Source organism: Biomphalaria glabrata, chromosome 4 (assembly GCF_947242115.1).
Source record: "Biomphalaria glabrata chromosome 4, xgBioGlab47.1, whole genome shotgun sequence".
Classification (NCBI taxonomy): Eukaryota; Metazoa; Mollusca; class Gastropoda; family Planorbidae; genus Biomphalaria; species Biomphalaria glabrata.
Window position 1 is genome coordinate 12,659,297 of NC_074714.1, and position 12,754 is coordinate 12,672,050.

General features: G+C 32.2%; 1 protein-coding gene across 1 annotated transcript; it reads left to right on the forward strand.

The window, feature by feature from the left end:
• The first annotated feature begins 795 nt into the window (after nucleotides 1-795).
• Nucleotides 796-12,461, forward strand: LOC106078848 (eukaryotic translation initiation factor 4E type 3-like). The gene is made up of 8 exons (XM_056025683.1): nucleotides 796-1,217; nucleotides 4,030-4,102; nucleotides 5,031-5,125; nucleotides 5,524-5,584; nucleotides 5,762-5,828; nucleotides 8,608-8,763; nucleotides 9,665-9,751; nucleotides 11,047-12,461. Exons 1-7 carry the CDS (start codon nucleotides 1,057-1,059, stop codon nucleotides 9,721-9,723), a joined length of 672 nt encoding a protein of 223 aa, XP_055881658.1. The 5' UTR covers nucleotides 796-1,056; the 3' UTR covers nucleotides 9,724-9,751; nucleotides 11,047-12,461.
• The last annotated feature ends 293 nt before the right edge of the window (nucleotides 12,462-12,754 follow it).

The following is a 12,754-nucleotide window of genomic DNA, read 5'->3' on the forward strand; positions in this document are numbered from 1 at the left end:
CCCCTCAACTCAAGAAAACATTAAGAAACTGGAACAAACACAAAATAGAGCAGTGAGATTCATAAGAAACGAATATTCACATTTGACTAGAGTAACACCTTTAGTAAAATCACTAAATTTAGAAAGCCTTCAGGACAGAAGGCTCAAAAGTAAAGTAGCAATCATACATAAAACACTGAACCATAATCTTCAAATACAAAAACAAAATTTAATAAAATACTCTGAAAGACACAAAGATAAAGGCACATTCCTCGTCCCATATGCTAGGACAAATTTGTACAAATACTCCTTCTTCCCTAGTGCTAGTAGAGCATGGAATGGGTTGCCTGAGCTAGCCAGGAAAACCAGTGACTTGGCAGAATTTAAGTCATTGGTTAATATGCATGACTAAATGCATGACGCGTAGGACGTAATCATCTTCTTTTTTGAAGTAACGTCTGTATTATATAAGATAAGATAAGATATAAGTGGCGGCCACCCCTCTAGGAAAGGGGGGGGGGTATTATGCTGTTATATGGGGGATTTTGTCCTTCCATGTCTAGACTACTCTAGACTCTAGGCAGTCTAGGTTTCTCCATTTTTTTTTTATTATCTATTCATTAGATATTTGATTTGATTAATGATGGATAAAATGCAATCGCAGTGCTAAATAACAGTGAAAGCGCTGTTCACACATGTCCTTCCTCCCTTTGTTGCTTGCCGGACGTTTGGTAACCCTAGTCAAGAGATTACACTGTTTCAGTGTTTGTGTCTGTTTTGTATGTTATGACAAGAGAACAATACATTGGTGACTAATCTAGATCTAGTAGGCAGCCCTATCTTAGGAAATCAACAATAATGAGTTGATAATTTGAAATATAGCTTATAAAAGTAGAATTTAGTTTTATGTGTCGATAGGTCTTAGAGTGTTGTCTAGGTTTATAAAACTAATAGATATAGATCTAGATCTATTCTAGAATTTCTCTGAAAGGACAAAGACTTTTTGTTTTCTTAGTTGAAAAGGGAGAGCTCCACCGTTTATATCACGTGACTTGTATTTTTCTTCTCGAGTTTGCAATGGCTGCTTCAAATGTTGACAAACAAAGTGATGCACCAGATTATGAAAAGAAGCTAGAACTTATGGATAATGCAGACCGTATGTGTGAAACAGTAACCAAAGAGTCCAAAGATGTGCCTTTGGTGCCACTGAATACCCCATGGACCTTTTGGATCGATAGGTAGATAGATTCTAATCTAAAAAAGACATTTTGAATGATTTTGTCAATTTTGACTAGACAGGCACAGTGAAACTAATTACTAGGCTTCACTAGGCTAGCCTAGCCTAGTGACTGTAGTCGTCAGTAGTAGTAGTACCCAAGTCTAGTCTACTCTATGACCTATCACTCTACTCTCTAGTCTCTATGATAGTTATAATAATTTAACATAGAACTATTCTTTAGCCTCCTTTACTCGCTTTAGTAAAGACTTTAGAATTTCTAGATCTAGACCAAATATAACTTAAACCACTTTAAGACTAAATAATAATTCAAATAGCTTTAGGCTTTAGCTTTAAGAGTAACAAAAAACTAAAACAATTAAATTCCACTTTTCTTATACATGGTAAACCAGTAACACAGACTAAAAATGCAAAATATCTAGATCTAGGTGTTATTAGTCATTTTAGTGTTATAATAAATAAAAAAAACTATCATGAGTATCATGGAATCCCCATATTGATGAAACTATAAAAAACAAAATCAAAGCATTAGGGTTCATTAAAAGAAATTTCTTTAAATCAAATAAGAACATAAAACTAAAAAATGTTATTTAACCTTGGTTATAGTAATAGAATATATGCATCTTCTGTTTGGGACCCCTCAACTCAAGAAAACATATTAAGAAACTGGAACAGACACAAAATAGAGCAAATTTGACTAGAGTAACACCTTTAAGTTAGTAAAATCACTAAATTAGAAAGCCTTCAGGAGAGAAAACTCAAAAGTAAAGTAGCAATTAAACATAAAACACTGAACCATATAACATCTTCAAATACAAAAACAAAATCTAATAAAATACTCTGAAAGACACAAAGATAAACACACATTCCTCACTCCATATGCTAGATCAAATTTGTACAAATGATCTTTCTTCCCTAGTGCTATTAGAGCATGGAATGGGTTGCCTGAGCCAGCCAGGAAAACCAGTGACTTGATAGAATTTAAGTCATTGGTTAACATGCATGACTAGATGCATGGCGCATAGGACGTAATCATCTTCTTTTTTTGAAGTAACATTTGTATTATATAAGATAAGGCATAGCTGGCCTGTAGACATAGTGACTATGATAATCTATAGTGTAGAGATACTAGAGTCTACAGACAGTAACTAAGAAATATCTAGATCGAGAATGTAGTTACATAGAATCAATTATTTCAGTGGTGTAATAAAACTAAGATAGTCATCATACTTAGCAAACTATATTATATATTGAATATTGTAATGAAACTAATGGAGGCAATTTAAAGAGGACAGGTCTTTAGTTACAGGACACCACAAATACATAATAATAAGTAAACTCCACTTATCTGACTTATCTTATTCATGGTAAACCAGTAACACAATCTAAAAATGCAAAATACCTGGGTGTTATAATAAATGAAAAACTATTATGGAATCTATTTATTAATGAAGCTATAAAAAAAATCAAATAAAGCATTAGGGTTTATTAAAAGAAATTTCTAATATATATATAATATAATAATAATATGCATCCTCTGTTTGGGATTGGGACATTAAGAAACTAGAACAGACACAAATGAATATTCATATTTTGATTAATTAACACCTTTAGTAAAATTACTAAATTTAGAAACCCTTCAGGATAGAAGACTTTAAAGTAAAGTAGCAATTATACATAAAACATTAAACCATAATCTTCAAATACAAAAACATTTCTTGTTCTATATGCTAGGACAAATTTGTACAAATGCTCCTTCTTTCCTAGTGCTATTGGAGCATGAAATGGGTTGCCAGAGTCAGCCAGGAAAACCAATGACTTGACAGAATTTAAGTAATTGATCAACATGCATGACTAGATTGACCTAGAAACAAGCTTTTTAAAGTAGCTTCTGTATTTCATAATATATGAAAAGGTCTGTCTTGATCACAACCTCTACTCAAGCTCCTAGACATATACAAAACTTCATTTTTCTCTGCAATGTCAACAGTTCTTTCCAGTCTAGTTTCTAACAGTCCACAACTTAGAATGCACCTTCTACACATTGAATGGCTGTGATTGAGCTAGGGTTATAACAATATAATAGACAGTTTCTGAGTTTGAGTTATATATTGGCCAGTACCATTTTAAATATCTATATATCTATCTATCTATATATATCTATATATATATATATATATATATATATATATATATATATATATATATATATGTATCTAGAACTCTTTACATCTCAAGAGATGATCTTTTCCCTTTGCAACTTCTTGTGTGACTAAAGAGGTCAATCCTTGATACATAGCTGGGGTCACAGGTTGGGCATATCTGCAATCATACTAATCACATGTTAAAATGTCACATGTATGTTTCCTCATTTGAAGCAGTGCAGTGACAAAAACTCTAAACTAGGAATAGAGATCAAACTGTTGTACAAGTCAGGCTCCGTCCATGTGCACTGGATCAACTTATACACATTTCTATAAAAGGAGATGGAGTTGAACATCCCCCCCCCCTTTTTTTTTTTTTTTTTGGTCTCACCTATTCATCTTAGTCCGTCTCTTTCTGAGATGTCAAATTTTTAACCAGCACATCATCACGCTCATTGCCTTGCTGGCCAACAATACCATCAGACAGATAAGTAAACTAAAACCCTTTTTTACTGTCCATTGTCTGTCTTTTTTATTTGTTGTAGATGATGAAGACATCGTGGCCCAAGTATCCAGAGTTTTTTCTTGTGTCCAGCAGGGTTTCCTATATGTATGTATATATTGTATTTTGATAAGTACAGTAAAACTATTGCAATTTGTATCTGACAGATCTGTACGAGGTACAACTGTACAACAGTATGAATCATCACTTACAAAGATTTACACAGTAGACACAGTACAAGTTAGTGTCTTTTTTTTTTCTTCTTTCAAGACAGAAAATGTTTACTGATAATTATCGACATGCATTCTATGAAAATCCTTTATTCATCCTATTGAATTATTTACATTTTTTTCTTAGGGGTGAACATTCCAATATTTGAGAACATATAGCACTTAATATAGCACTTAAATTAGAATTTACCTGCCAGCCTCCTTTCTCTTATAGCAGCTAGTGATGTTCTTCTGGGATCATAAACTCTCTTCTCAATCATTCTGACAGTAGAAAACCATGTAAAGTTATGTTCTGTTTTAGTTTCCAAGACATTTATTGTATCTATGTATCAAGGGACTAATCCTCTATAACTCATATGTGAGAACATAATTTGGAGAAATTAAAAAAAAAATAGTGTGTTTGCAAAGTAAATAATTTTTATTGTAAAAAAAAAAGTATACTATACCTCTTTCAGACCTTGTGATCTATGGGGCAGATGATGTAAAGGTTATCTGTTTCTATTTCCCACGGTTAACGAAGGTGTCATGTGGCCAGCACAACAACCAACCGCCTTTACTTTTCCCCAACTAATGTCAGGTACCCATTAGAGCTGGGTGGACTCGGAGGCGCCCTAAAATCCAGAAATTCAAAATCCCAGATTTCAGGATTCAAACTCGGAACCCTCAGTTCAAAATCCAAGCGCTTTACAGCTCAGCCACCACGCCTCCAATTCATATTAGAAACAGTTTTAAAACTAGATGTTAAAAGAATTTCTTTTTAAATAAAGAGAAATTAAAAAATATATTGTTACTTCTGGTGATAAATTAAAGGCATTGTCCTGATACATGTATAATATATTTAATTAAACTATACTTTCAAGTAGTGTGATTCATGTATTATTTGAATTTAAAAAGTCTGATTATACACAACTGAATAGAATTTATGTTATTTTATGCAGGGATTTTGGAGTGTTTACAATCATATTCCAGAACCCTCTAAACTAAGTATTAGATACAGCTACCATCTGATGAGAGCACAACGAAGACCTGTTTGGTAAGTAGGAAGACAAAAATGTTTTTCAGTTGTTTCACAGTCACACATCCTTAAATAAAATGGACTAAAACAGTGGTACCCAACCCTTTTTTTTTTTTTTGGTCATGGGGCTGTATAAATTTCCTACATGCTAGTCACAGGCCATGCGAGTCCAATGGAACAGAGGCTCTGTCACTTCATTGTGCAGTGTAGACAGAAGGTATAAGGGGCTGTGTAGCAAGACTTCACAGGCCTGGATAAGGCACTCAACTTTTGACTATTCTGCCACACTATTTTCAATTAAATATTTTGTACGAATTATCTATTTACATTTTTAAAGACCATAAGGTATTATATAGACATTTATATTTTCAACCCTTTGTTTTATTTGCTGACATCATTACTTGTGAATGAAACAGGGAAGATGAAGAGAACAGCGAAGGGGGAAACTGGACCTTTAAATGTAAAAAACAAGATACAGTGAGTACATAGTTATGGATACCGTAGATCTAAAGACATTTAAATGTATCTATAACCAAATAGTATTTTGTTATGCATACTTTTGTCAAAAGAAAGCTATTTAACTTTAAAAAAAAAGTATTTTAATCTTTTGTATTTCTGGAGATCTAATTTTATGTTTGTGTGCTTCTTTGCCAGGAAGATGTATGGAAGCAACTACTTCTAGCTGCCATTGGAGAACAGTTGTCAGATTGTATGTCAGAAGGTTAGGTTAGCATTCATTAGTTCTGATAATTCTAGCTGATGTCTTTATCTTGATTAGCTAGGATAGCATGCATTAGTTCTGATGTTCTAGCTGATGTCTTTATCTTGATTAGCTAGGATAGTATGCATTAGTTCTGATGTTCTAGCTGATGTCTTTATCTTGATTAGCTAGGATAGCATGCATTAGTTCTGATGTTCTAGCTGATGTCTTTATCTTGATTAGCTAGGATAGCATGCATTAGTTCTAATGTTGTAGCTGATGTCTTTATCTTGATTAGCTAGGATAGCATGCATTAGTTCTAATGTTTTAGCTGATGTCTTTATCTTGATTAGCTAGGATAGCATACATTAGTTCTGATGTTCTAGCTGATGTCTTTATCTTGATTAGCTAGGATAGCATGCATTAGTTCTGATGTTCTAGCTGATGTCTTTATCTTGATTAGCTAGGATAGCATGCATTAGTTCTGATGTTCTAGCTGATGTCTTTATCTTGATTAGCTAGGATAGCATGCATTAGTTCTGATGTCCTAGCTGATGTCTTTATCTTAATTAGCTAGGATAGCATGCATTAGTTCTAATGTTGTAGCTGATGTCTTTATCTTGATTAGCTAGGATAGCATGCATTAGTTCTAATGTTTTAGCTGATGTCTTTATCTTGATTAGCTAGGATAGCATACATTAGTTCTGATGTTCTAGCTGATGTCTTTATCTTGATTAGCTAGGATAGCATGCATTAGTTCTGATGTTCTAGCTGATGTCTTTATCTTGATTAGCTAGGATAGCATGCATTAGTTCTGATGTTCTAGCTGATGTCTTTATCTTGATTAGCTAGGATAGCATACATTAGTTCTGATGTTCTAGCTGATGTCTTTATCTTGATTAGCTAGGATAGCATGCATTAGTTCTGATGTTCTAGCTGATGTCTTTATCTTGATTAGCTAGGATAGCATGCATTAGTTCTGATGTTCTAGCTGATGTCTTTATCTTGATTAGCTAGGATAGCATGCATTAGTTCTGATGTCCTAGCTGATGTCTTTATCTTAATTAGCTAGGATAGCATGCATTAGTTCTAATGTTGTAGCTGATGTCTTTATCTTGATTAGCTAGGATAGCATGCATTAGTTCTAATGTTTTAGCTGATGTCTTTATCTTGATTAGCTAGGATAGCATACATTAGTTCTGATGTTCTAGCTGATGTCTTTATCTTGATTAGCTAGGATAGCATGCATTAGTTCTGATGTTCTAGCTGATGTCTTTATCTTGATTAGCTAGGATAGCATGCATTAGTTCTGATGTCCTAGCTGATGTCTTTATCTTAATTAGCTAGGATAGCATGCATTAGTTCTGATGTTCTAGCTGATGTCTTTATCTTAATTAGCAAGGATAGCATGCATTAGTTCTAATGTTTTAGCTGATGTCTTTATCTTGATTAGCTAGGATAGCATGCATTAGTTCTGATGTTCTAGCTGATGTCTTTATCTTGATTAGCTAGGATAGCATGCATTAGTTCTGATGTTCTAGCTGATGTCTTTATCTTGATTAGCTAGGATAGCATGCATTCTTTTCAGTTTCATTTTCTTTCCTCTAGAAGAGAAGCTTTGACTTTTAATAGCCTAACTTTTCTTACAAAAGAGAAAACTACAAATTGAAAGAGTAGTTATATCTGTTGTAAAATATTTTATGGTCTTGATAAACAAATATCAAACCAAGAATGATGAATCCTTTACATTAATCTAAGTATTTCTTTTGCCATTGTATATCTCATATATAAAGCAGATCATGACTTCTTGGTTTAAATTTATAGGCATCAACACCATTGAACAAATCATCAAACTTGGCATGAATATTCTTTAGATCAGTGCAAAAGCCATTATATATGCTAGAATCCCCTCCCTAAATAACAAAAACAATGTCACTGGATTGACCTTATGTATTTTATGCTATGTATAAAGTAAATTGTATACTATGTGCATGTGGTGCATGGAAAGCAGCAACGTTTGTCTTATCTTGATGAAGCTTGGTAAGAATGTGCCTTGAATCACTGTTGAGGTAATATTTTCCACCTGGGTCCTCAATTCAAGACATAAATGTGTCTTGGAATCTCCTTGAGATAAAAATAGCTTCATTAAAATCTTAATTAGAAACAGTTCATTATTTGGTATATTTTCTATAACTAACTTATTCAATATAAATTCACATTATGATGTTAAAGCCTCCCAAACACTCATATGCATGGGATCCTAAACTTTAATAAATGCAGTTTATGGCTATTTAATATGCTTTTTTTTACATTGTAGTTCCACCCATTCACATTTATTTATTTATTTTTTTTTTTCATTTGTCTAAAGCCCAGGAACTTTTATCAAACAGTACTAAAATAAAATAATATGTGGACTAAATCTGTATGTAACTTCAAAAATCTCCTTGAAATCCTTTTAAAGTAGTTTCTTTGCAGTTAATTAAGCTAGTTATTTATTTAGCTCAAGACAGGTAATAGATTTAACATTATGTTAGATAGTCTAACAAAGGGATTGAGATAGGTATCTAGTGGAATGAGTAGGTTTAAAACAACAATTATTAAGACTGTATTTTACAAGATTTCTCATGTCTGGATACTTATTTTGGCACTTATGGCACAGAAAAAGCCAGTATCTGTCATTGTTCTTTATTAGTAAATACAAATATATCAAAAGTCAGGGGTTTTTGTTGTTGTTTTTTTTTTGCTTACTTTAAAACTTTGTTAGTTTCAAAGGATGATAAAAAAATATTTTTTGCTTCAGAGGATGATATTATTGGTATCAGTGTCAGCATTCGAGACAGGGATGATTTGATTCTAATATGGAACAACTTAGCCTCCCATAAAGATGACGCCAAGATTATCAAGAAAGTGAAAGAGTTGTTGCCCCATGTGACCTTCACTACAATCTTTTACAAAGGTCAGTCTGCAAGATTTAATTTTTTTTTCTTAAAACATGCAGTCAATTTTTTCTGGGCTGCACAAATTATACAATCATAACGAGTGGATATTTTAAGCACATATTCAATCTTTATTATCATCTTTTAGAGAATTTTATTTGTATTATTTTTTTTTAGTTCTCTGATAAAAGCAGCCAGGGTCAGTTCTTTTATTACAGGCTTTGAATTTACAGATTCTGTTGTTTTTTTATAAGCCACCTTCAACAATCATTTGATATCCATTCTCACCAGGGTTAGTCAGTCTCTCCTTTAGAACAGATCATATGCTCTATTTCTGTTTGAGTGAAAATGTAATGGCAGAGAATTTCTGAATTGATTCTTATTACAAAAATTTAGTAATCAGCAAATGTATGATTAGACATCCTATGCTTCTTCCCTTTAAATCTTCATTTAGAAGTGGGGAAATAAAGAACAAAAAAAACCAACACCATTTTATGTGTGATAAGTTTGTTTGCATATCTTTGAATTGGTGACTTCCCCTCTGAAAGTAAATTGAGAAGTTTAAAATTTGGGAGCTAAAGAACAAAGTGCTGTGGGTGTGAGGTAAATGATATCTCCTGTTTTTTTTTTAATTTGTCAAATATATTAATAAAATAATTGTCTATATTTCATATATATATATATATATATATATATAACTCCCCCCTCTTAAAATATTTATCCTTTCCCTTCAGTCTACTGAGCCTCAAAAAATTAAAAAATAATTCTTGTTTTCTTTTGTAGAATGAGGATGATTTTGTTTATTGCAAATTGCCTTGTTGATTTTTTATGGATGGGATTTCTGTTTATATATTTTTTGTCATAGGTACATGTTCTGTTAATAGTTTATTATAATATTAGGTAATTTATTGTATTTCCTAGCATTCAACATGCATGAAGCATTTGAAGGGAAAAGGTCAAATCGAATTCATCCTCGATGAAACATCTACAAAGAGATCAGAAGTTAAGGTAGACACAAATTCATATGATTGTGTACTTTTACAGTATAGTTTTTGAGTGTTGGACAGCATTTCATAACCTTTGGTCCACACACAAAAATTATAAATACTATTACAAAGTTTCTTGGTGCTCCCTAATTGGACACAAAAAAGTTTTTGGTTTCTTAAGCTTTAAAACCACTATCATAGTTACTGTAAAAAATAAGCTGGACTTTCCACTTTACTTTAGTTTAAATACAGAATTATTTTTTTAAGTAAAATTCCAAATCAATAACCAGAACAACCTTATAAAGAGCCAATTTACATTTTCATTAATCCATTTTGTCATTCAAAGCTTTTAGAAATTAAAATATAACAATTCAACACTGGATCTAGATGTATTTATCTTTATTCTTCTTCAGTAATTAGAATAATGTCTCACACCAGACATCAATATACTTATTCCAAAATGAAATGTTAGCAAGGCATTAGCTAGGTCTCAGACCCAAATGAAGTGTAAGCAAGGCATCTAAATGATTTGATGATGAAAGCTAGTTATACAATACACATTTTTTTGACTGCTTATTGGGATAAAGCCATAAAGTTCCGATGGTTACAAGATCAAAGAGCTTTTGAAATACTATCCTACAGGGCAGAGTACTTGATGGAAGAAAGTGAGGAAAACAGAAGTAGATGACTCAAGGAATGACATACTAGTTGAGAAGAGCAGTGTTTAGAGTTGTGAATAGGTCAGTACATGGGACGCAGTCACCCTGTAAGGATAGAAGACTTGGATATGATCTTTTCAATGAAGTATATGTGCCACAGTCACCCTGTAAGGATAGAAGACTTGGATATGATCTTCTCAATGAAGTACATGTGACGCAGTCACCCTGTAAGGATAGAAGACTTGGATATGATCTTCTCAATGAAGTATATTAAAATTTTGAAGAACACACACAAAAAATGATGATTTTTATAACCTGACAAAAAAGCTAGTTGACTTAATCAGTACAGTTTGTGACTTCAGATATGAAGATTATTACATCCTGACCCAAATTCTTGCGGCACAGTTGATGGTGAACAGATGTTATTGTGATAACAGTCTGTAACGCACACCATAAGGTCATTCAGAAAAAAAAATGTACAAGAACAAGAACTATAGTATATCTGGGTGTCATGGGACCAGATGTAAGAAAATAGCTTTCCAAATTTTACTTAAATCTAGATGCACAGCTATAGAAAAATAGATATCTCTATTAGTGGCATGTGTGTTGTTTTGTGTGTGTCTAATCACCTTATGTCATTGTTCTCATTTTTTCTCAGTGCTTTGAAAAATATCATCACTACTATATTGTGTTTCCTGGAGAACCTGTACACCTTCTTCTTGCTAACTGCACAACTAAGCTAGATGGAGGATTCAGAACCATTCTGCAAAGAAATGTGGGATCATTGTTAGCTACACTCATCTGAAAATGGAAACTTTTTTTTTCTAAAACTTGTTACCTGTTTAACACAAACTATTTCTGATAGAGATGACATAAAGGTAAACATTGTATTGAGCTGTTCTGGTTTTATATATATTATGTAGGTGTTGCTATCAATCACTTCTATTTCATTCAGTATTTTCTCCTACTTATAACTAATAGTTTGGGCATAAAACTGTTGAAAATACTGGTCACATTAAGTTCAATCAAATTGAGGAGAGTGGTGGGGGTGGGATGAGTTTTTCTGTAATGCTTTGTTCTATCTGGTTGAGACAGGTTTCAGGTGACTTAGTTTTAACACATTATTTCATTCAAGTGCTTGAACTGCATTGCAGATGCTTGATCTAATGTTTAGCAGCCCAGGCTCTGAGTGCTGTGACTTGATCAAGAAGAGTTAGATGCCAAAGAATTAGATTGTGATTTTTTAAAAGTGTACAAAGGATTCACCGCAATGTTTTATAATAACCTCATAAATTTCTTTTTTTTTTAGTATTGTACCCTTTGATAAAGTTTTAGTTTGACTTACAGGATTTTTAAAAAATAGTCTCTTATAATGAACAAATGAATTATATTTCTGGAGATCACAACTTGTTTTTTTTTTTTTCTTATTTAGCATTTTTCTTTCTTTTCATTTAATTTTTCTTTTTACTAATATACATATCAGATCTTTTGAATATTTAAAGTCCCTAGATATCAGTATTAAATGAACTTTATACATAACAGACAAAATGTGTGAAACTTTGTTCAGAGTTATTTTACGTGACCTTGACAATAAGACTGGCAAGTCCTATTCTTGTGTACCAGGGAAATGTAAAATCTTTGAACATAAAAAAAAAAAATGATTGATCTTAGGAATTTTTAAAACAACAGTAACGGTAGTTAAGTTAATAAATTAATTTAGAAATTGCATACAACGAAACATCTGATCAACAATCCCTTACTACTATTTCTGTTTCTTTTTAGTTCATATGAACCAAGATGCATTACTTTGAAGTTAAATCTGTATTTTATAAAATAAGAAGATAAATTAGACCGCCATTATTTTAGTGTAAAATAGAATATGTCTCCATAAGCTTATTCGTTAAAAGGGATTAACATTTTCTGAATTGTAACTGCAGATAGTATCTAGCTGGAATAGCCTTATTTTAAATACAAATGTTTGTTTGAAATGTGAACAATGTAAATTATTGCTTGCTTCAGACATTGTCAATCAAATTTGTGATCAATGAAATAAAATGAATAATAAATATGAAATTGGTCTTTTTTATTTGTTAAGGGAACACTTTGATTTACTTTTAAATTTGTTTTGTTTCACCATTTTATTTCTTTTTATTGCACTCAGTGTTGTTTTTTATACAATTTCGCGTATTTGCTTGCAAATTCTTCATGGGGTGAAACAAAACTCTGGGTGGACAAGGATCTCAAAAACAGCTCTAACAATTTTCCTAGAAATTTGACAGTTTATGTATATCTTTGGGGAAAACAAATTACTAGCTAATTGGCCAAAAATGAAAAAACTTCTGATTTGACCATAATGATTTTTAAAA

What these genes read in the sequence shown, in the direction of transcription:
- LOC106078848 (XM_056025683.1), top strand. Translation starts at nt 1,057, where the DNA reads ATGGCTGCTTCAAATGTTGACAAACAAAGTGATGCACCAGATTATGAA. An exon ending in TGGACCTTTTGGATCGATAG is followed by an intron (nt 1,218 to 4,029) that starts GTAGATAGATTC and finishes TGTATCTGACAG; the next exon opens with ATCTGTACGAGGTACAACTG. An exon ending in GCACAACGAAGACCTGTTTG is followed by an intron (nt 5,126 to 5,523) that starts GTAAGTAGGAAG and finishes TGAATGAAACAG; the next exon opens with GGAAGATGAAGAGAACAGCG.